This window comes from Macrotis lagotis, chromosome 3 (genome assembly GCF_037893015.1).
Source record: "Macrotis lagotis isolate mMagLag1 chromosome 3, bilby.v1.9.chrom.fasta, whole genome shotgun sequence".
NCBI lineage: Eukaryota > Metazoa > Chordata > Mammalia > Peramelemorphia > Peramelidae > Macrotis > Macrotis lagotis.
This window is the reverse complement of record NC_133660.1, coordinates 25414871-25437879: the sequence shown is the minus strand read 5'-3', so window position 1 is coordinate 25437879 and position 23009 is coordinate 25414871. Positions and strand designations below refer to the sequence as shown.

General features: G+C 38.9%; 1 protein-coding gene across 9 annotated transcripts in view; it reads right to left on the bottom strand.

Moving 5' to 3' along the window:
* BLTP1 (bridge-like lipid transfer protein family member 1) overlaps positions 1 to 23009 on the bottom strand; it is a 220707-nt gene that overhangs the window by 22236 nt on the left and 175462 nt on the right. For all 9 annotated transcript variants that reach the window (XM_074228344.1, XM_074228349.1, XM_074228350.1 and 6 more), the window contains 7 exons: positions 20588 to 20841; positions 17436 to 17651; positions 15097 to 15277; positions 13298 to 13394; positions 7521 to 7682; positions 3937 to 4076; positions 2087 to 2288 (listed from right to left, as the gene is read on the bottom strand). In XM_074228344.1, the coding sequence (XP_074084445.1) occupies positions 2087 to 2288; positions 3937 to 4076; positions 7521 to 7682; positions 13298 to 13394; positions 15097 to 15277; positions 17436 to 17651; positions 20588 to 20841 (1252 nt within the window). The remainder of the gene's footprint in view (positions 1 to 2086; positions 2289 to 3936; positions 4077 to 7520; positions 7683 to 13297; positions 13395 to 15096; positions 15278 to 17435; positions 17652 to 20587; positions 20842 to 23009) is intronic.

The following is a 23009-nucleotide window of genomic DNA, read 5'->3' as shown; positions in this document are numbered from 1 at the left end:
ATTTCTATAACCTCTTTACTTTTAGCACACGTTTTTCTCAAGCTCAATAAATCTAAAACTAATCTCATCTCCTTAAAATATGGTATTTTGGGGTCTTAATTTCATTTCTGTCGATAACAACGCCATCCTTTAAATTCAATAGTTCATCACTATAGTCTGTTCTGTATACCAACTCCCTCTCTCACACAGTCGGGTTCAGGTCATCCCTCCCTCCACTCAATGCCCCTCTCATCCATCCTACATGTTAGCATCAGTTTAATCTTTCTAAACTAGGTTCAAACACTTCACTGGTTCAAACCATCACATCAAAGAAAATTCAAATTGTTTTCCTTGGAAATTTAATCTCCTTAAGAATTTTGTTGGGGAACAGATAAGGGGTAATTTTAGGAGACAGTCATCTGATGATCCTCTTCTATCTACTCTTCTGTTAAATTTGTATATGTAAGCAGAGAAGGAAGCATGCAGGAATGACCCACACAGGAGAGGTAATTTCCTGATGATACAACTACTTCCTCATGGTAGTTAGATTCAGGTCAAGTTCAGACCCCTGAATGAAGCTTGTATTTCCTGGGGACCAACAGCGACTGGGGAACCTTTCTTCCATTATGAACTCTTTGGTGTCTCAAATAGCCCCCTTATTTGAAAAAAGAATAGTTTGAATAGACTAGAAAGCAAGTGCTGGGTCTATCTCATTATTTGGCATGCCCCAAGGAGCTTGGTGATGTCCTAGCCAAAACAGACAGGCTGTTGTTCCCCAAGTCAGTGTCTGTGCTCACACTGCATGGAGTAATACCACCACCCAACTCTAGCTCCACTGTCTTTCCCCAATCTTCCTGACTGAGTGGTCACATGCCATGTTTTATCACCATTGCTATTTTTCCTCTGACTGAGAGAAATGACCATTATTCTGCTTGAACAGAGGTGGTCCCCACTCAGTGTTTGCCTTGTTCTATTTCTCAAGGATACAAGGACATTTTCACACAAACAATTCTTCGGATGCGTACACCAAATGCAACCGAAGAACCCCTCCTTCTCTACTGAAGAGCTCCCTAACAAGGCTTGTGTCCAGGCGTGCCTTCTCTAGTTCCTCCAGTCTTTAGGTATTCAGCATGATGAGTCTCTTGAGCACTCTCACTGCTTCCACTCTTCACAGGCTCTGCCACATACAGTAACATGGTGGCCAGAACTGGACCCGAGACAGATGACATCCCACTTTAATCTGATGCCTCAGTCATTTACTGTCTCCAAAGAGTCCAGAAGATGGGAGATATCTGCCCTTCTGTATGGAAAGTCTCTCAGGATGATGACTTCTAGTCCACTTCTACCCAAAGCATTTATCCAGCAAATAAATGCACCTCCGTTAGGATCATGGAAACATATGAGCTAGGTGGGCTAGGCCCTTAGGAAGGAGCAGCACAGTTAAGTCTTAAGTCACCCTGAAACAATGTTTATCCTTCTCATTGTTTAGATGGAAGGAAACATGAGTTAAAAGCAAACTTCTGGAAAAGAGGAGGCAAAAATCTGAACTAAAATTGCTCTCAAGTCAGAGATGTTCTAGTGTCTAAAGTGGAGAAAAAGCCCAAGTGTCTAAACTCCTTTTCTTTAGTTTGTCATTTTTTAGTTCATCTTTTCTTTCACTTCCTCCTTAAAACACCTCATCTCATAATCATTGTTTGTCCAAACTCCAGCCCCCGCTCTCCAGGAACAGAGATCCGAATGAGACAAGTAAATGACCTATACATATATACAGGAGATATGCAGAGGATCAAGACAGGAATCTCAGAGGGGAAGGTACAAGCAGTTGGGATCCCGTGCAGCACTCTGTCCAGAATGCTAGGAGGTCTCAATGACAAATACAAGAGCAATCTCTGTTTTGTGAGGAGGCAGCTTCCATATTTGGGCCAACAGTAACCATGAAGAATGCATTATTTCTGTTTGAGCAGGTAATTAATCTTGGTGCAAAGTGCAAGTAGTTCCTATCCACCATGAGAGGTAAGACTTGCCCAATCACCAGTCTTATTTTATCATTCCTTGCCTTCTTCCCTAACTCAGGGGAAAAAGTTTCTGATGGCATTAGCCCCTTTACCTGGCATCCCTGTTTTGTTGGTGAAGGTCTTTGATCCACTCGGGGTAGGATGACCACTAGGGGATGCAGCATCTGAAGGACAAGTGGTACCTAAAGTCTCCAATTCTCCTCGGTTTGAGGAGAATACCAAGTCCAGGGAGGGCAGCTTTAGCATACATTCTACTCTTGATACTGGTAAACAGCTGAATTTGATTTGAGAAGGCTAAACAAGTAACACAAAAAAAGAATTAACAAATTTGTAATGCTTTTTAAAAAAAACAATTGCCTCATGATTCAAAAGCAATAAATGATGTCTATTAAAACACTCAGGTGAAGAACTGATGAGATGTACTAAATTGTCTTTGAAAATGTTCATAACTACTTGTTTTGCTTAATGTATGCAGAAGTCATTGAGAATCACACCATTAAACTTAGAAAAAATTCATTTTCCCATCATATCAAATCTCTGAGCAAATTCATCCTCTAGCAATAACAATGCCTACCATGACTCCATGGCCCTCATCAATGACATATTTTCCTAGAAGGTAACATATATCCTGGAGTGAGAAAGTCAAGAGACTAGCAGAGAATGAAATGTGAAGGTTGGATACCAGAATGAACATGCTGCATATAAAGAGTAACTTGATATTCTCAGACTGAGCATATGATCAAAAAGTAATTTTAAAAAGGCAGTCAATTATAATAAGAAACCAAAACCAAATCCTACATAGGACGATTATTCAAGAACCCAGACAGAGTGACACCCCTACTCCAACACACACACACACACACACACACACACACACACACACACACACACAAACACAAACACTGTGGAACAAACATGTGAAGAGGATGGGGAAGAAGGGGGGGAAACGTCTCACTGAAATAGCAAGGCATGCCAGCCTGACCAAAAACTTTTAGGTACAATGTGAAAGTCACTAAAAGTGAGACTAACACAGCCAATTAATTCCAAATGGTTAAGGATCAAGGGATTCAGGTTGTAAAGGCACCTTCTCCTCAGATGGGCAGCCAGGTCCTCCTCCTCCCTTGGAGAAGGCTTTAGCCAGAGGAAGAAGGAAAAGGAAGGCACTTCCTGAGGGAGGCTAGGAGTGTGGCACTCACGACAGATGCTAACAGATGCCCCAGTAGTGGGTCCCCCCTCCCCCACCCCTAGTGACCTTGCTTTATTGGGGGTTGAATTGGAAGTAAAGCTGGAGCTGGGGGATGAGGCCAGATCGAGGCTGGTTTGCTATGCCTGCCCTTGAACCTGCCTTCTCTGTCAGCTAAAGCAGGTTCCTGGGAGTGGGATGGACATTCCATAACTTTCTTATAATCTGCCCATGAAGGTTTAAAGATCTGAAGCTTCCCCCTCTGCCACAATCATGCTTTCCTCCTCCCCTTTGTAAAGCCACATGTTAGGTTGGGAATCACAGAACTTGGCTCAGATTTTGACTCTGCCTCTTTACAAGCTGTGTGCTCTTGGATAAATTCTATCATTTCTAGAGCTCTCTGGTTTCTCAAACTCAAGAACTGGCCGAGGTCAAAACTGGTTCCTACTAGCTCAAAGTCTATGTGAGTGAATGCTAACAGCATTTTTGACATTGTTCTAATTCTATTCTTATAAGATGTGAGTCATCAAACTTCTAGTACATTTTAATATCCTTTGAATCAAATGTGAGCTAAGCATTATTAAAAGAAGGGTTGCGGGAAGTGTGACAATTTTTTTTAAAGGGACTCATCATCAAATAAAGTTAGGAAACTAGAATCTTCAAGCAAGATTAATAAAGGAAACCTTTTCAGAGTTAGGTAAATTTAAGAATTATTTTTAAAGTTAAAAAATAACTCTATCAGATCAATGATCAAATCACCTGCACTCGGACATAGACCACAACATCTACAGGGAAGGAGGAGTAGGCAGAGGTTGATGATGACACTAATGATGTTGTCGACTCTTCCATTGGGTCTGGTATTTCAAAGTGCCCCATGTCTTCATCTTGTGAACTAACAGCTGTTAAAAAAGAACACACGTGTTTATAAAGTTACCAAAGTTTTAGTTTCTAAAGTCCCTCCAAGAAGAACAACATCAATCCCTTCCTTCAAACTCAAGTCTGGATTGTGCCATCAAGGTTAAACATGGCAAAGGAAAGAAATGCCAGCCAGGGTGATGCAGAACCATACAGGATCATTTCAACATAAGGGTAGACTGAAAATGGAATGCTCACAAAAACTGACAAAATTTTTAAAATTGTCTTTGGTGTCTTACAAATCAAATCAGAGACATTTTAAACTAGCTAAAGATGATGGTGAAAGAAATCTTCCTTGTAGCTATTACCCATCCTAGTTAGATACCAGTGGTTATTAAGAAGGAAGTAGAATGACAATATGGAAATACTGTCAATGGAGAAGGGGGAATGAAGAGAGGAAGGGAGGGAGAAAAATGGGGAATTCAAAACTATCTTTACATGTAATTGAAAAAGTAAAATAACATTCACCAAAAAAAGAGGAGTCATAGAAATACCTGGAAATTCATGGGCGATGAGAGGGAAGTATGGAGTCAATAAGACTACCCTAGCCCTCCAGCCTTCAGTGAGTCAACCCTGTACACAAGAGGAACTCAAACAAGGGAGCACAGCTGACCTCATAGGTAGCACTCACTGAAACTTGGGCGAATGAAAGGTATGACTGGACCATGGACATGGATGGGAATATCACAGCAGGTAGATAGAGGTTAGGGTAGCTATGTATGTTAAGAAAGTAGCCTCAGGTGAAGACATCCAGGAACCAGAGGGAAATATGACAAGAGAACATGTGGGTGATGGCAGGGGTTTGCTGGAATGAGCTTTTCTGTTAAATTTTTAGCTTAAGCACTTAGTCCTCAGAAACTGGCAATCGCTACATATTAGAGCTGGTCTACTCCAGCCCAGTGGTAAAGCACCAGCCAGCGAGCACTGTAATTATTGCTCAAGGCCTGAACTCAACCAGGAAGTGGGAGAAGGTGGAGGGAATGAGGACAACCTAGACCATAGGCCTGGGGAATGGAGGTTGATAATGAGGTGAACAACTGGCATTTACAGAGAACTTTTAAGATTAACAATGTGCTTTACATTCCAATATCTCATTTGAGTTTCACAAATCCTTTGGTGAAGTTTCTAAAAGGAAATGAAAGAAGTGGAGAGGCTGGGAAACAGATCCTGAGCATGGCCCAGTAGCACGACCCAGTAAGAGGGGGGAAACTCAATTATCCAGATACCCATGGGCTGAGTTCTCTTATGGATCTGATTCTCACTAAGAGGGAGGAACTCGGACCACTCCATGCTAGGATTCAAAAGAGAAAAAGAAAATTGAACAGAGACTGACAAACATCCTAGAATCTGGAACAGATGAAAGGATCTCATAATCTAAAATACTTCAGGGGAAGTCAGGTTGGGAGGAATGGGAGATGTTCAAGAATGCAAATTTAAAAGGGAAACAGTTTCAATGAGGAAAAAAATGAGGTTTCTCTAAAAAAAAGAAACATACTAAAGATGCAAGCAAGGCCATGTAACACACCAAAAAGGGTCTTGTTCAGCCATGCTGGGAGAAAAAGAATGAAATGTTGAGACCTGACAATTGAGAGAAAGTAGCATTTTCCTAAGTTTGTTTTCTCTGCTAAGGAGAACAAGCTTTACCTAGAAATGAAAGAACAGTAATGATTTTCAGGGGATTGAACCTCTAGGTAAAGAAGGAGAAGGTAAGATTATTATTACCCTTATTCTTGATGAATTGAGCCATATGGCCCAGTAGTCCTCCATCCTCAGGTCCTCAAAGAACCAGTAGAAGTGATTGCTAAACCATTCTAAAGGAGATCAGAAAATTCTTCAAGAATGAAGAAGGGAGGTGGCTAGGTGGCGTAGTGGATAAAGCACCAGCCTTGGAGTCAGGAGTACCTGGGGTCAAATCTGGTCTCAGACCACTTAATAATTACCTAGCTGTGTGGCCTTGGGCAAGCCACTTAACCCCATTTGCCTTGCAAAAATCTAAAAAAAAACAACCCCCAAAAAAAGCATGAAGAAGGGCCAGGGGACAGCTAGGTGGTGCAGAGCACCAGCCCTGGAGTTAGAAGTACCTGAGTTCAAATCAGACAGATAATAATTACCTAGCTATGAGGCCTTGGGGAAGCCACTTAACCCCAATGTCTTGCAAAAACTAAAATAAAAAAAGAAGGAAGGGCTAAAGTCTCAATTTTTAGAGAAGGGAAGAAAAGAGTCTATAAATGCTAGGCCAATGAATTTGCCTTCAGGGGGAATTCTAGGATTTTTGCTAAGATTTGATAACTTGAAACTGTATGCTCTAACTAGGCTAAGAAACTTGTCTGTGATACCTGGAAAAATTCTGGAATATAGAATGAAAGTAGTAGTTGGAGAAGATCTAAAAGAGAGCTTAGAAATTACCTACAGCCTGTCTGGTAGCTTCAATAAGCACGGAACATGCGAGACTCACCCCCTTTCAACATTTACTGATATGGTTTGAGCTTACCTAGATTTTAGCTAAGCATCATCAGGTATGTAGTACTAATTTTGTGGAGAAGATACAGAAATACAGATGAAGTGGAAATAAGGTCCAATGGACTAAGACCTGGCTGGCCAGTTAACTTGACAGGTGTTGTTCATCCTAATGTCACCATGACATTTCTCTATTATAGAGAACCCCAGGGATCTATGTTTGGTCTGGGGCTGCTTGAATGTTACTATGAATCCCGGAAAACTCATACAATGACTTACATGCTCATTAAATTTGTGGATGACACTAAGGTGGGAGAAACAACTAAGACTAAATGACAGGATCTAAAAAGATCTCCCTAGGTTTCTGACTCCTAAGATGAACTTCAAGCCAGGTGATGTTTGTAAGGTGACTCTTTGGGGGTTGGGTAGGACTATGATTTTTAAAAAAAACATTTGCTACATATAAGCTCCTAGTCTGGCATAGGGCCTGGAATGCAGTAGGTATATTTTTTTACTTGATGACCACAACCAATCTCGTGGGGCAACTATTCTAGCTATTATGATTGTTACCAAAACTTTATAGATGAAGACACTGGCTCATGCACTGGAGATGCTGAGGGGAGCCTCAGAATCCTGGTTCCTCCTGATCCCAACCCCAGAGCTCTATTCACTTAGCCCATGTGCTTCATGGTCCCCCTTAGGGTTCTTCCTTCTCTAGGCTCCCAGATTTGTGGCTACATCCCAAATCTCCCTTTCTAGTCTCTGTAAACTTCAGCTCCCCCAGTTTTGAATATTATTTCCTCTTTAATACTCCAAATTTCTAAAATGTAAAAAAAAGGGTTGAGCTGGATAATATCTACTTCTCTTTTACAGTTAAATGGTGCTAGATGTGATCAGAATAATTCAAGGGAAAAATAAGTGGCAAATATATCCCTATAGATATATAAGAGGAAGAAAAAAAAGTAGCTTACCAGTATAATTTCTTTCAATTGGTGTAATAGGGATGGTTTCCAGGGCCTTCTCCAGAAAATCTAACAGACAGGGACTAATCACCATTTCTTCTGGTAGTGACTGAAGGGCTACCCAGGCATACAATTTCGCTGTTTTTACTCCTCCACTTCCTTTCCCTTTGGCTGAAACATTTATAAGTGCTACATTTGTTAAGTGATATTTGAGAAATCATTCCATTAATGTAAATCCACAGATTTCATTATTACAGAAGTCAGAATTACAAGATATATTGTAATACAATGAATCATGTATTAATTAAGAACCACTTTTATTCATGAGTAACTCAAGAAAGCAGTAAGATTAAGATTAAAATAATAGGTTGGAAGAAATGAAAATACAATGTTAGAATGCAAGGATTATCAACAATTTCTAATACAATGGTTTTTTCTACTTCCTCTAGGTCACACTTTGGTTCAATTTCCAACTTTCATTATTTTTTTCTTAGAAGGTGAAGTAAAACATGATTGATCACAGAAAATGTAAAAATGGCAAAGGGAGATTATAAGCAGAGTTATGTCCGTAACATGCTTTTTTTAGTTATATGGACCTAAATCTAGAAAAGTGTCAAAATCATTAAAATTATGAGGGAGAGCAAAGTTTTATCTCAGTCACCTTATTTTTTTCCCCTTTTCCTTAGTTCCCACTTTTAATCAGTTGCCAATTCTGTCTTGATAACAATCTCACACATAACCCCATTCTCAGGAGCATTTATTCTCCTGAGGGATACAAGATAATAAGGACCAAACAAGGAAAAATAAGACTGTTTCAGGAGATGGTCCCAGGTCTTCAGTTAAGGAATTAGTGCACTCAGACTTGGGCCCAGGGAGCAGTAGGAATCTCAAAAAGGAGAATGCAAGTCAGTGAGGCTAGCTTGCAGCAGAGGCTATGACAGGGAGGGGCATGGTCATTTTGAGTGCTGGTGGGGGAGGTCTGTAGGGAGGGGAGTACTGAAAAAAGGGAGGAAGGCTGTCACAAGAGTCCTCAAGGGTGAGAGTTAACAAGAGAGGAAGGGAGGTGCCAAAGAGATGACCAGACCTGGCAGCTGACTAGCAATGGGAGGTAAGGGACAATGTAGATTCAAGGATAATGCCGATGTTCCAAACCTGGGCAAACAGAAGGATGGTAGCCTCCTCGACTGAAATAGGGAAGTTTGGAGGAGGGGCAGGTTTAGGGTGGTTAAGAGAAGAAGTTCCATTTTTCACCAAAGTAGGTAGCTGAGAATGAGGGGCTGCTAAATTTGGGCCAGATAGTCAGGTGTCATTTGTATAGAGGTGATATTTGAACCCATGAGAATTTGAGATCACAGAGGGAGAGAATGCAGAGTGAGAAAATGGACTCAGAACAAATCCTTTTGGGAGAGACAAATTGATGATATGATACCACATATCACAATGGGGCACAGATGACAAGCTGGGAAAGAAGACAGTGAAGGTGTGGCCAGACAGGAAGGAGAAAAAAAACCCTTTATGGGACTGTTTCCTCTTTTTTTTATCTTTATATTCATAGGAATTAACAAAGTGTTTTGTATGAAATGAATAATAATTGTAATTGTAAAATTGTAATTGTAAAAATTGTAATAAATATTTTTGGAACTTTGTTATAAATGTTATCACTGAGCCTAACCCAAGTAAATGACTCCCTGAAAACTGGAACAGACCAGACATATTAATGACTCCTTTGAGACAGCAAGGAATATTAGAACAGAATAAAATGATTGGAAAAAATATAAGATAAATGATATTTTAAAAACACTGATCTGGGAAAAGAAGTCAATGAGAGATAATTTAAGGATCTACTGGCTCCCTGAAAACTATTTAAAGAAGAAAAAAGCCTAGACACAATTTCATGAAATCATATTGACTCTATAAATGAATCTATGAATAACATGAATCATGAATAAAATGAAGAAAGAATCCATAAACACCACCTGAGAGAAATCTCACAGTCCCAGGGCTGTCAGAGCCCCCCCCCCCCCCCCCCAAAGAAGTCACAGGCAAGATGCCATCAACTCTGGCAGCTTCTTCTACAAATCAAGAGGTCTCGGGATAGACCATCCCAAAAAGCAGAGGAAAAGGGCTTTCTTATAATTTGCTTTCTTTCTAAAGCTGAGCAGAATCCTCAGGGGGATGAACCTTAAATAGAATAATAGAGATTTCTGGGCATTCCTGGTAGGGGCCCTCTGCAATACTAACATCAGAGTCCAAGGGAGCCTAGAATGGTCAAATTACTAGATCAAATGGAAAGAGCTGAAGAAACATTATCACTCCAGAACCTCGAAGTCTATGCTGAGGGCACTGAGAGGGTAGAGAAGCAGGGTATGAGGAATGTCTCGGAGAGGAGGAAGGAGGAGTTGGTTCTTACCTCTTCTCCTCACTGCAGAGATAGGGGAGCATACCGAGGGTGAATGGGCCTCAGAGAAACCTCAAACCTGAACCAGGCAAAGCAGGGCCCAACATTCATAAGCAGTTTAGTGCAGAAACACACCCAATTTGACAGATAAGAGGGCAATACTGGGTAGAGGACAGTCACAAGCAAAATACACTTCCTGGATCCTGAAGGATCCAGAATCTAAAAGGGTGATTATCTATTTGGTAATGATTGAATGAATGATGGCATATGAATGAAATGAAATCTTCTTAGTCATAAAGTAATAAAAACTGATTTCAGAGAAATTTGGAAAGCAGGAACTGGTTCAGAGTGAAATGAACAGAAGCAGGAAAACTAAATACTGGAAAATGTAGTATTAAAAAGCAAAATAACTCCAAAAGGTTTAAGAACTCTGACAACATGCAGGCCAACTCAGCTGACCGAAGAGTCATAATGAAATGAGAGATGGGGTGATGGATCATGGGTGGAGAAGGGCCTACATTAATGGGCCTGGTCACTGGGGGGATTCTTTCTGCTTGGTTATACTCATTTGTTACAAGACCTTGGTTTTTTCCTTTAAATTTTTGATAGAGGGACTATCAGTTAGGATACCAAAAGAGGGCAAGACCATTAAACCATTAAAAGAAAATGCAGGGCAGCTAGGTGACACAGTAGATAGAGCACCAGCCCTGGAGACAGGAGGACCCAAGTTCAAATCTGAACTCAGACACTTAATAATTACCCAGCTGTATGACCTTAGGCAAGTCACTTAACCCTGTTGCCTTGCAAAAATAAAAAAAAAATGCAGAGAATAGAAGAAAGCCCAGACAAGCAGGACAGTTCTGAAAGAAATGAGTGGAATTTATAAATAATAGTATCAAATGGGAGAATCACAATGTGTATGCTTGTGTGTAAATGTTCCTCTTTTTTTCTTTTGGTGTTTAAATTCAGAATAAAAAAAAGGGTGATAAGAAACTAAGCTCATTATAAAAGTGTGACTTCTTTCAACCACAAGGGTTTTCTGTGGGTTATGTGATATTTGGAGTGTGCAGAGGATGTTTTGTCATTTTTGACTAAATTAAACTATCAGATCTCTATGGTGGCCTCAGTCCAGGTTGAATGGTCTTATTTGGGAAACATCCACATCATATTTCATGAAGGTTCAACATTCCTGACGTAACCAAACACAAGAAATTAATATCTGAAAATTTGACAGGAGTCCCTGAATAACTATGCTGGCTTCCTTAAGCCCTATGGGATCCATTGTTTGTTCCTTGGCTGAGACTCCTCCCTCCAATGTTCCCAATAATCTCTTCCATGTTAAAATCTAATGTCACCTCTGGCCTCATCCTCCCTTTTGGAATCTAACCTCTTCTCAGAGTCCTGGCCTTGGAGTCAGGAGAAGGTGAGTTTGAATCTAACCTCAGACACTTGACTAGTACCAGCTGTGTGTCCTTGGACAAGTCATTTTACCATGATTGCCTCGCACCCAGTACCATCTCCAGTCATCCTGATTCATATCTGGTCACTGGACTCAGATGGCTTTGGAGGAGAAACTGAGGCTGATGACTTAGCACAGCTTCACACCCCCACACCCCAAATCCAATGTTTGTGCTTATCATGGCATCAGCTCCCTGGTGATATGGTCTTCTTTGAAAATGAAGGGCAGGGGCAGCTAGGTGGCGTAGTGGATAAAGCACTGGCCTTGGAGTCAGGAGTACCTGGGTTCAAATCCGATCTCAGACACTTAATAATTACCTAGCTGTGTGGCCTTGGGCAAGCCACTTAACCCCATTTGCCTTGTAAAAATCTAAAAAAAAAATAAAAATAAAAAAAAAAAGAAAATGAAGGGCAAATGCCATCATTATCATCACCATCATTTCTGCCTTACTGTGTTGTCTTCCTTCTTCTCTGATCATGTTTTCTCTTTGCATCCTCCCTTCAGATGACTCTGCCTCAAAGCTTTACACTGATTTAGCATCAAGATTGTCTATGTTCAACTCCATGAAAGTGTTGTTTTCCTCCATCTTTGTAAGATTCTTGATGGGAGCAGCTCCTTATTTCTGTCTATCCATGGTGAGTCAGTGGTTGGGCCTAAGCAAGAGCTCCCTAAATGCTAATTAACAGAGTGAGGGATCCTCATTTTCCCTTTCTGGCCATTTCCCCGCTTGCTTCTCCCTCTCTTCTTTCTACAGTCTCTTTCACTCTCATGCCTGCAGTTTCAAAGAGGATGAATCCTAGTTCAGTCCTCCAGCATGGAGTCCTAGCTGTTTATGCTGGGATTATTTTTTTTTTCCAAGTGGCTGGAGAATAGTTCTACTTCTGCTTCCTTATTCAACAGGTGTAGAAGCAAAATTATCACCTTTCTGTTCAAAGATGGCTCTCTTTAAGTTTTCAATTATAAACTAAAAGGTGTGGTTCTATATTTCACTTATCAGACAAAATTTTAGGTTATCTCTGCTTTTTACCATCCACTGAACCATAGGTTCTGTGGAGGTAGGGATCATTAGTTAAACCTTATATTGCCCCCACTACCTACTGTACGGATTTTCACCCAGTAAGGATGTAAAAAATGTTTCTTGACTGGCTAGGTTTTACAACGTTCAATTTCTCTCCCTGATTTTGACTGTCCAACCTTTCCAATTTTAATTCCCATTATTTCCCAACAAGCAGAGTTGAGTTGGGTGGGTCTCGGGATAATAATTCCCTCCATGGGCTATGATCATTTGTGTATGTAATGTGTTTTGAAATTGCAAAATGATAGAGAAATGTAATCTATTTCTTTTTGAAGGATGAGTTCCCTAGGGATGATTACTCCTTTTCCCATTTATCTATCTATTCTGAAGTAAGAATCAGCTATCAAGAGAACAAAAATAGCCCTTTAAGGGGAAATGTATGCTAATTCAATTCTCGAATTTCTCACATGAAGGCAGACAGCAATTTCTGTAGTCCTTCTTTAGGAGATTAAATAATTGAAGATTACTTAAAGCACAACTTCACTTCATCAATCATTAATAATACAGATTTGCAGTGGATGAAATAAATGACACTAAGTTCAGATTACTTCTTCAATATGAACAAAGGTCAAAGGAATACTGTGCTTATAATCCTGAACATAACGGTGAAGAATTAACACTTATAAGTTTGTATGTATCATTGATGTATCATCAATATTTGCAAGAAAAAAGACACTAGAGCAAGTAGGTAATGGAAAAAAAATAAACATAGAGAGTATATTCTCCTTTAGTACCTGAGGGAAGAGGTGGGGGCTGGGGAGGAAGTAAGGTGTTAGTCTTGTTCTGGAAAGTGCTAGGTAAAAGAGGAGGAGGAAGAGGAGGAGGAGGAGGAGGCGTGGCATTATCTCTCATACCATACAGCTTGGACTCTTTGGAAAGGGTTCTTGGCAAAGAAGATCCTCTGGAAGCATTTGGTGACTCTGTCTTTAGGGTCTTTGAGTTGTAATGGAGCTGCATTGAAACAAAGAAGTTTAAAAAGTAAAATGAAGCAGGAATGAAGACCTAAAAACTTAGGGTCAAATGTATAAAATAATTTTCTTTACAGCAAAATCTTCATTGTCATAAAATTTCACTAATCAAAATATTAATAGTATAGACACAAGTAAAAAGAGATAAAAATAGGCTAGTGTGCTCTTTAAGCCAAAATATTCAAACATAATGATCAAAAAAAGTCCTTGACTAAGTGTGGAGAAACTAGGGCCTTAGTTCTGTCATTAGATCTTTGCTCTTGGGGGAAAGCACCTACACTGTCATGGTCTACTCTCTTCATCTGTAGAATAAGCTTGCATGAGGATGGTAAGGTCCTTTCTAGCACAAAGCCTCTGTAAGTCTCTGGATGATACTTACGTAGCAGAAAGCCGCTAGCCTGGTCCAAAAAGCTATTTAGAAGGCTAAGTTAGGGCAATAATCTTTAGGATCTATTATCTGCAATTTTTACCCTGATGCCTTCCTGGATTAATACCGTTAGTGAAGCCTGGTGTCCAGGGTGGTGGCCATGTCTGAACCTTGACCTTTTAAGAGCCACCGGAATGCTCCTCTCTTTCAGAATGTCCCTCCTGCTGCAGCCAGGATGTGGTCAGCTGTGAAGCACTAGAACCACTAAGCAAGCTTTAGAGAGTAGTAAAGCACCAAGCTATGACCAACAACTTCCTTTTTCATCCTATGAGTCACTTTTGGTCAACAATTTATTTCCTTCCTTCATTTTCTTTGGATGCAAATATTCTACGGATAAATAATTCCAGGTTTAAGAGAAATACTACATTATTCCATTTATTCCCAATCATTAGAGAGGTAGGATGGAGCAGTGAAAGAGGTTCTGGAAGACAAGGGTTCAAGTACCATCTGTGACACCTACATACACTCCAAGGAATCACTCTCAGGGGAGGAGAAATGGCACATGGGGAGAAGGAATCTCCTCTTGGAAGTCTGGTTTCTAACCATCCTTCTGCTAAAAAACCAAACAAAAACCAGAGATGCTTTGGAAGTCATTCGCTCAGCATTCTGACTGAAGACTTTGATGTCTGCTAGTCTAAACAGTAACTGATGTGAAAACAATCTCTCTATCCCTTCAAATCCCCACAAATGACTATTGTTTCTCTTTTAAATCTTCTTTCAGGTCAAAGATTTCTAGCTTTACCAACTCATCTTCCTGAGAGCTGGGTGATTGCCACTGACCTCCTCCCCACTCTGTTGTGGCGATCTCATTCCATTCTAAGAAACAATCTACACTGCTTGTCGTCATCTCTGCAGACTTAGCACCAGACAGAGCACCTGCCTCCAGTAGAAATCCAAGAAATGTTAGTGGAAATGATCTCTGTGTGTTTGTGTGAAAACCAGTGGGAACAGGAAGGAAGCCACATGGCCAATAGAGGCCATCACCCCTTCTGGAATTTTCTTATTCCAAATCACTTGGCCAAAAAAGTAGCATCAGAAAACCTGCTAAATTTCTCAAGTTATCTACCACTTCCTGACATGAACTTCACTACTTATGGAAAAGCGAACAGCAGAAACTGCAGAAATGACAATTGTAAGACTTCTCGGAGGATGAAGAAGATTACGGAATGGCTGTATGACTGCTACTTTTAGCATCAACATATGGACACGACAAACATCGTCATCAGCTCATTCCTCATCTCAAGGAGGATGCTTTCACCTTGACATCAACTCCAGGGATATAAAAGACTGTGGTCTCCAGGTCACTGGGCTTGGTCTGCAGAGACGATGGCACCTTTTTGCCAGTCATTAAATGGGTAGTAGAAGCATAGTTTGTTTGAAATTTCTTCTTTTTTGAGGGGGATTCTTGATCTAAGCTTCTGGAACTCCGGTCATAACTTCTGCAGACAGAAATACATTGTTATTGAAAGAAATACAGTAATTCTTCTGATTTTTGGGTCCCTGAAGGCTTATATAATTGAGAGAAAACCATGGACATTAAACTGTCTACCTCATACCTTTGGCCATCAGGCCCTCCAAGTCAGTGACACTGTGCCCTGACAAGTAGAAGAGAATAATTCCCCATCTGTTGTTCCCAGGGCTTGGGAAGGTGTGAGTCATTATCCTGGGCGCCAGATTGCCTGTGGCTAGCAAACCTACAACCATGACCCAGCATCATAGGTTAGACATAAACCCCACATCTCTTCCATGGGTCATCACCCCCTGCCCCACCTCTCTGGCACACCTCAATCCCCTCTTCCCATCTTTCAGATCAGCTCTCCTGAACTCTATTCTATCATTAATAAATTCTTACCAGGGGCAGCTAGGTGATGCAGTGGATAGTCAGGAGGACCTGAGTTCAAATCCAACCTCAGACACTTAATTATTACCTAGCTGTGTGACCTTGGACAAGTCACTTAAGCCCATTGCCTTGCAAAAACCAAAACCAAAACAAAATGAAAAATAAATTCTCCCTTTCACCTCATAACCTCCTTGTTGTCCCTCACACAGGACAGCCCATCTCTTGACTCTAGTTCTGTTCTTCTGCCTCAATTGCTCTCCCTCCTCATTTCTGTCTCTTGGCTCCTTCATGCCCCACTTAAAATCCTGAAAGCCTTGCTGATCCCCCTAAATTCTAGTGCCTCCCCATCGATGCCTCCATCTTGTTTGCAGACTGTGAGCGCTGAGAGCAGATTCCCCAGCATCACCCAAAAGCAAGCACTTCACAAACACTTCTTGACTGAATGACCAATTCATTCCATCTCCCGACTTTCCCAGAGACCTGACTGAGCTAAGATGACCCTGCCTCCCTGGTCCCACATTTCTCATCCCCTCTACCTCAACCCTGAATGAGTTGGAATACTTACTGTTTCCTACTGTGACTTTCATTCTCTCCCTCACCCCCATCACTCAGCAACCTCTTTTTGGAGGTGGACCACATTGAGTATATGTTCTCCCCCCCAGAGTTTGATGTCTGTTATCTGGGGTCCCAGGCCCTCTTCCTCCCTGATCCAATGCCTGCCCTGCCCCATACTCTTGGGCTTCAATACATATGCTAACACTCAGACACTCCGACTGCTCAGATCTTCCACCTGCTTGGCTCCCATGACCTAGTCCCTTCTTCCCATCTCAACCACACAGTGGGATAGTCACACTCCTATCTGGTCATCTTCCACTTTCATTATTAGCAAGTGTGAAATTCCTCTTTCATCACTCCATCCCTCTCTTAGGCTTCATTCTTCTCTAAAGGCCTACTTCCTGATCCTGCTGCCTCCTTCCTTTCACACTCTGCAGCACCCGGACACTGTTCAATGTTTTCCCTCAGCCCCACACATCAAACCCCAATTCAGATTTCCTTCTCCAGCCCTCTTATCTGCTCCTACTAACACTGCTACAGGAAGTCACCTAAAGCTGACAAGATCACTGCACAACTATGTGATGCATGATGCCATTTTCTCTCTGCCAGGCCCTCTCTTTAAAGACCCTCACTTCACCCTAAGGTGAGTCTTTCCTAACATTCAGTCACATTTCTAGAAAAAAGGACTGTCTACATTGATTGCCTACTTCTTTCCCTCTCACTCATTTCTTGAACTTCTGGGAGCTAGCTTTTGACCCTATCACTCAACGGAGAGTGCTCTTTCAAAACAATTTCTTAGATGCCAAGCCCAATATTCTTTTCTTAGTCCTTCTTGAATAAAATTCAAGACCATAACTGAACAATATCAAATGCTCAAGGACAGCATTCCTATCTGTAACATTAGCCAATCCATTCTAACAAGTAAAGATAAAATCAAGGTGACTGCATTCATTCAGAAATATGATTATTAAAATCACCCATAAGAGGACTTTTCAGGTCAATCATTTAAATTACTATATGAATTCAAGTTGTCATAAAATGCTGTACACCAATGTACAGAAGTTTAAATGATTAGAACAAGTTACATTGAGTTTGTGTTTAAAACATTAAATTGAAATTTGGGCACCTTCCCTGCCCCTTTCACTGGATGACATCGTGAAGAATGAGTTCAAACATTCTTCTCCTCCCCAGTGGCTGCTCACCTTCTTAAGCTCATGTCATCGTGCTCTTGCAGAAGGGTTGTGGGATGCAGGACACATTTCCCACTGTCAATTTCAACTCGAATATCAAGTTCAAAATCAATATTTCTCTCTGTAGTTGTGCCACTCAGATTTCTGTTCACAGGTGCTGTTGGCCAACGTTCAGTGAATAGCTGATGCACAGCAGCAAAACCTGTTGCTTTTTTACGGGATGTGTGGCTATAAAACAATATTTACACATTTGATTGTTATAAAAGATTTCTAAAAACCTACATTTGAACACATTACAGTGAACACAGTGTTAATATTTTTCTACACAAATATTTCACAAATTGATATAAAGTAAAATCCACTGAACCACACTGCAAAATAGGACCATTCTAAGATGACTCAGATTTCTACACATGGAAAATAATGGTTAAAATAGCCTATTTCAGTGGTGCAGCATGAAATGCCAGGCTAAATCTAACAAGAATGAAATTTAATAAAAATATAAAATCTAGATTTTGGATCAAATATAATATAGGAGAGGCATGACTAGAGTAGTTCTTGTGAAAAAGATATGGGACTTTAAAGGATTATAATGTCACCAAGTACAACTGTAGGAGCTGGTAAATGAAAAACTGACATTAAACAAGGAGGCCTCAGGCCTCTAGATCTAAAAGCCCTGGTAGGTACTGAGCTCAGATCAGATGCCACATTTCTAGAAAGGTCAATGGTCCTTGCCTGGGTTTTCTCTTTTCTTATTCTCAAACTCTTTTCTGCTCACCTCACCAACTGCCTTGTGTCTAATGGTCTCTGCAGTTGGTTTAGGTCCTCATTACCTTTCACTGATATTACACAGTCTCTTAATTGGTTGCCCTGCCTCAAGTTTCTTCCCATTCTTGTCCACAGTGCTGTCAAAATGGTTTCCTCTAGGGCCAGATCTGACACTACTTTATAAAATCTATGACTCCCTCTTGTCCCTATGAAAAAATAAAAACTCCTCTCTTTTACATTTCAAGTCCTTCTCTATCCTTTCAGCCTCATTGTCCATTGCCACTACCAATTCCCCTTGTTCCAAGCATCCTGCTCTAATGAGGCCTGCCCTCCCCCCAAACCATCCCCTCCATTATAATGGGAGCTACTTCAGACTAGGGATTGTGTCCTGAATGCTGAGCTCAGCAAAAGGACAGGGTATGCCTACTGATGTTTACATATTGGACTTATGGTACTATTAATCTAGGTGGCCTCTGGGGTCGCTTCTAACATTCTGTGTCTGATGGGTTGGGACCACTTTCTGAGAGGAAGATGAGTAACTAAAAGATGGGTCAAAGTGTAGGGAGTAAAGAAAAGGAAATTAGTCTTTTTTCATGGTTTATTTAATAATTAAAATTATTTTAATATTCTAAGATATTTACAATAGAAGGGAAAAGGAAGCTCCATCTACACTTCTTAGGGATAACTTATGCTACTGGAAGTAATCATATTTCTGTTTTTTTCCTCTAGCTGGAGAGTGTGAAAGGGGAAAAACACGATGAAAATTGTCAAACTACCATTTATGTACAAAAATAAAAAAAAAACCTAAGTCCCACCACCCCCCACAAAACAAATAATTAAACCTAAGAAAAAGACAAATGAGTTAGCTGTAAAGGATCTACAAAAAACAAACAAACCCTGGTCAAAATAGATCTTTACAGAACTTTTAAATAATAATTAATACCTATATATAGACAATTACTTACAAATTATGAATATTTATATTCAATCAAAAATATTTCTAAAAACCTACATTTGAACACATTACAGTGAACATAGTGTTAATATTTTTCTACATAAATATTTCACAAATTGATATAAAGTAAAATCCACTGAACCACAATACAAAATAGGACCATTCTAAGATGACTCAGGTAGAAATCTATTTCAGTGGTGCAGCATGAAATGTGTATTATTTAAAGGTTCTGTAAAGATCTATTTTGACCAGGGTTTGTTTGTGTTTTGTAGATCCTTTACAGCTAACTCATTTGTCTTTTTCTTAGGTTTAATTATTTGTCTTGTGGGGGGGGGGGGTGTGGGGACTTAGGTTTTTTATATTTTTGTACATAAATGGTAGTTTGACAATTTTCATCGTGTTTAGCCCCTTTCACACTCTCCAGCTAGAGGAAAAAAACAGAAATATGATTACTTCCAGTAGCATAAGTTATCCCTAAGAAGTGTAGATGGAGCTTCCTTTTCTCAAAAACTGAGTATTCCATCTAAATTCATTTTATTAGGCAAATATATTTTTAATTTGTAGATGAGGGAAAATAAAAACAAGAAGGAGTACTATAGACCAATATCATTACTGAAGAGATTACAAAATTCAAAATAAAATTCTGGCAAAAGGATAAAAGTAATTTATTTAAAAAAACAAATCATGAATTGGTATTATCAAGTTGAATTTGTGCTAAAGAGGCAAAGAAGTTAAACATTAGGAAAAATCATTATCATGATATTAGGAAAAAAGTTCTAAAAACCTAAAATTCTAATAGGAAAAGATGCAGAGAAAGCCTTTGATAAAGGATGCTACTTATTTATGCTAAAAATCCTACAAAGTATGGGCAAAGAAGGATTTTTTTTAATACAGTAAAAAAATACCTAAAGCTAAAAGCTAGTACTACATGCAATGGGAAAAAAAAAAAAAGAATAAAGAAAGAATGTTACCCACTGTTATTTGTCATTGTTAAAGTAATAGGAATAAGACAAAGTAAACAAAGACATAAAGATAAGCAAAAAGAAGACAAAATTATCTCTATATTCTGATCACATACTGGTTTACATAGAAAATAAACTGAGATAATTAAGAGTTTCAGTAAAGTTATAGGTGGTGAACAAAATAAATCCATAAAAAAGCTATTAATTCTGTAACTCCATACTTTCATATTTTCACATGCAGTTTTAGGGCTGCTTCAGAAATGTATAAAAAAAATTTTGAAAAATAAAACCAGGGGAGGCTAGGTGGCATAGTGGATAAAGCACTGGCCCTGGAGTCAGGAGTACCTGGGTTCAAATCCGGTCTCAGACACTTAATAATTACCTAGCTGTGTGGCCTTAGGCAAGCCACTTAACCCCGTTTGCCTTGCAAAAACCTCAAAAAACAAATAAATAAATAAAACCAACATGTAACTACTTACGAGGGTTTCCTGTAAATATAAAGTCTCTCCTTATCATGGTCCTCATCCTTTTCATCCTTTTCTGAATCTTCACTGGAAGAAGACAAGCTGTCATCCCGCCTCCCCTCTTCACTTTGGTAAGAAATGCCTTGGGAGAAGACAACTGGAGTTTTTGGCGAACTGAATACCGAGCATGAGCCTTCACTGTTCGATGAGTACTGGGATGGTCCATCAATGGTTACTGACAGAAGGTCCAATTCAGTTTCCTCAGGAAACTGATGGGAAAAATACAAATGATTAAAATTAGGATCACTATTCAATGATAAATCTCTACAAGTTAAAGTTCCTCAATTTGATCAGAAAACTAACTCAGATTTATGAGTGCATGAAATGGTGTGTTTATATACATACACAAACATATACATGTGAGTGGCTCAGTCTAACTGGTATCATCTTAAAACCGCACTAAAGCTTTTGGAACACTGTATACATACATACATGTATGTATATATATATATATATATATATATATATATATATATTTGAGCAATGTATTCTGAAGTAAACAAACTGAAAATTGGCCTTATGTCAACATAAATGATAAATTGAAAATATTGATTTTTAAACTAAAGCAAAAGTTAGACATGCAGAAGCAACAGTGTAAGTAAACAATCACTTGTAAATCAAAATACAGAAGGATGAATTAGTGAAAGATTAGCATGCAGTGTTACTATGGAATTTTAGGGAATTTCATTATAGTTAATTTTACATGTTTTTGGGAAATATAAATTAATATTTGAAAAAGATGAAGTGGTCAAGTAGTTGTGTAATCAAATATTTATAAAACTTAAAAATATTCACTTCAATTAGAAATCTGAAGCGTTACATGACATCTAAAGTCATTTACTAATTAGATGGTGAACTGTCATAATTTTAATTTCAAACCATTCTCAGATGCAGGTGCACCTCACTTTATAAGAGATATGTGCTCTTGAACAGAAATCTAAATATACATTTTTGAATACATAACAAAATTTTATATTCCCTTGAAAACTTACTAACAAGAACTGTGAAAATTTTTATGACATGAAATCAATTTTCAAGTTTAGATGGTTGCATGTTAAATTCTTAAAATAGGGTATAGTTCTACTTAAGGGTAAAACCTTGAACCATTAGTTCTAATTCAAATCCAAAAGATTTTTGTAGTTCATCTGAGTTTTTTATTCATGGTTTGAATTACTTTAAGCTTTTTTAAAACATGAGGCTTTTATACACAAAAGCAGGTATATAGACATGGAGAGATGAATTTACACAAAATGTGTGTGTGTGTGTATGCATGTAGGTCTGCACACACATACATGTATGCATATATAATCATTCAATATTAAAACTACACTAAAATGTTTGGGATACTTCATAGATGTAATATATTTTGGGAATAATTCACATATATGTAATAATATAATTATATAATATATGCATATATAAGACATGTAAATTTTTGGGGGATACTTCATACATGTAATAATAATATAACATCCAATAAAATATAACTATTATGATATGTAATAATATAATGACATATGTCATATATATGAATGTACTAAATATAACACACAAATTATATAGACACTGCATATAAATATATATTTGTGATAATATAGATTACTTATATTATGACACAACATAGATAATATCTAAATGGATGAAATTTTTAATATAGCTTGCTTTATTTCTTCTATTAAGAAAAAAAACCAGAGGTTTTATAATCATTTTTCTTTTCTGTGACCTGGCTTTACCCTCTGTTAGACAATCTTTCTCAGTTTATCAGATAAAAAAGGAAAAGTTGTGCTTCAAGTTCACAGAGCATTCTTATGTCCCTCTAGAAGCAGATCAGGAAATGGTGACACTGCATACTTTACTAACCATTACTCATTTTGTTCTAATCTTTTTGATAGGGTTCATATTAAAAACTTTTCTTGGCCAAGGCTCTATCCTGCTATTCTTTTATATTTATTCTTCTCTTCTGGTTAATGGATGGATGAAGCTGAGGAAATGGTCAAGAATACATTAATCATCTGGCTATTATTCTTTGATGTTTACATGTTCGGTGGACTAGTGAGTCCACAGGGAAGAGAACTTCCCTTTAGAATTACAAAAGAGTTATTATGTAAGTTTATCTCCTGGTAGATTTATTCAACATATCAGAAGAGGGTGATGATGACATATTGCTCTTTGGTCCTCAATTGTTTCAATTTCTCTTGTTGGGGCTCTCTCTACGTTGAAAGTTTGAATTCTATGTCTTCTGAAGAGTATATCTGGTATGGTGACATTGTTTACTAGCATAAAAGGCAGCATGGTAGTGTACAGAGTTCCAGTCAGGAAGAACCAAGTTCAAATCTGAACGTTGCTATTTGCTAGGGGCAATTGGGTGGTGCATTTG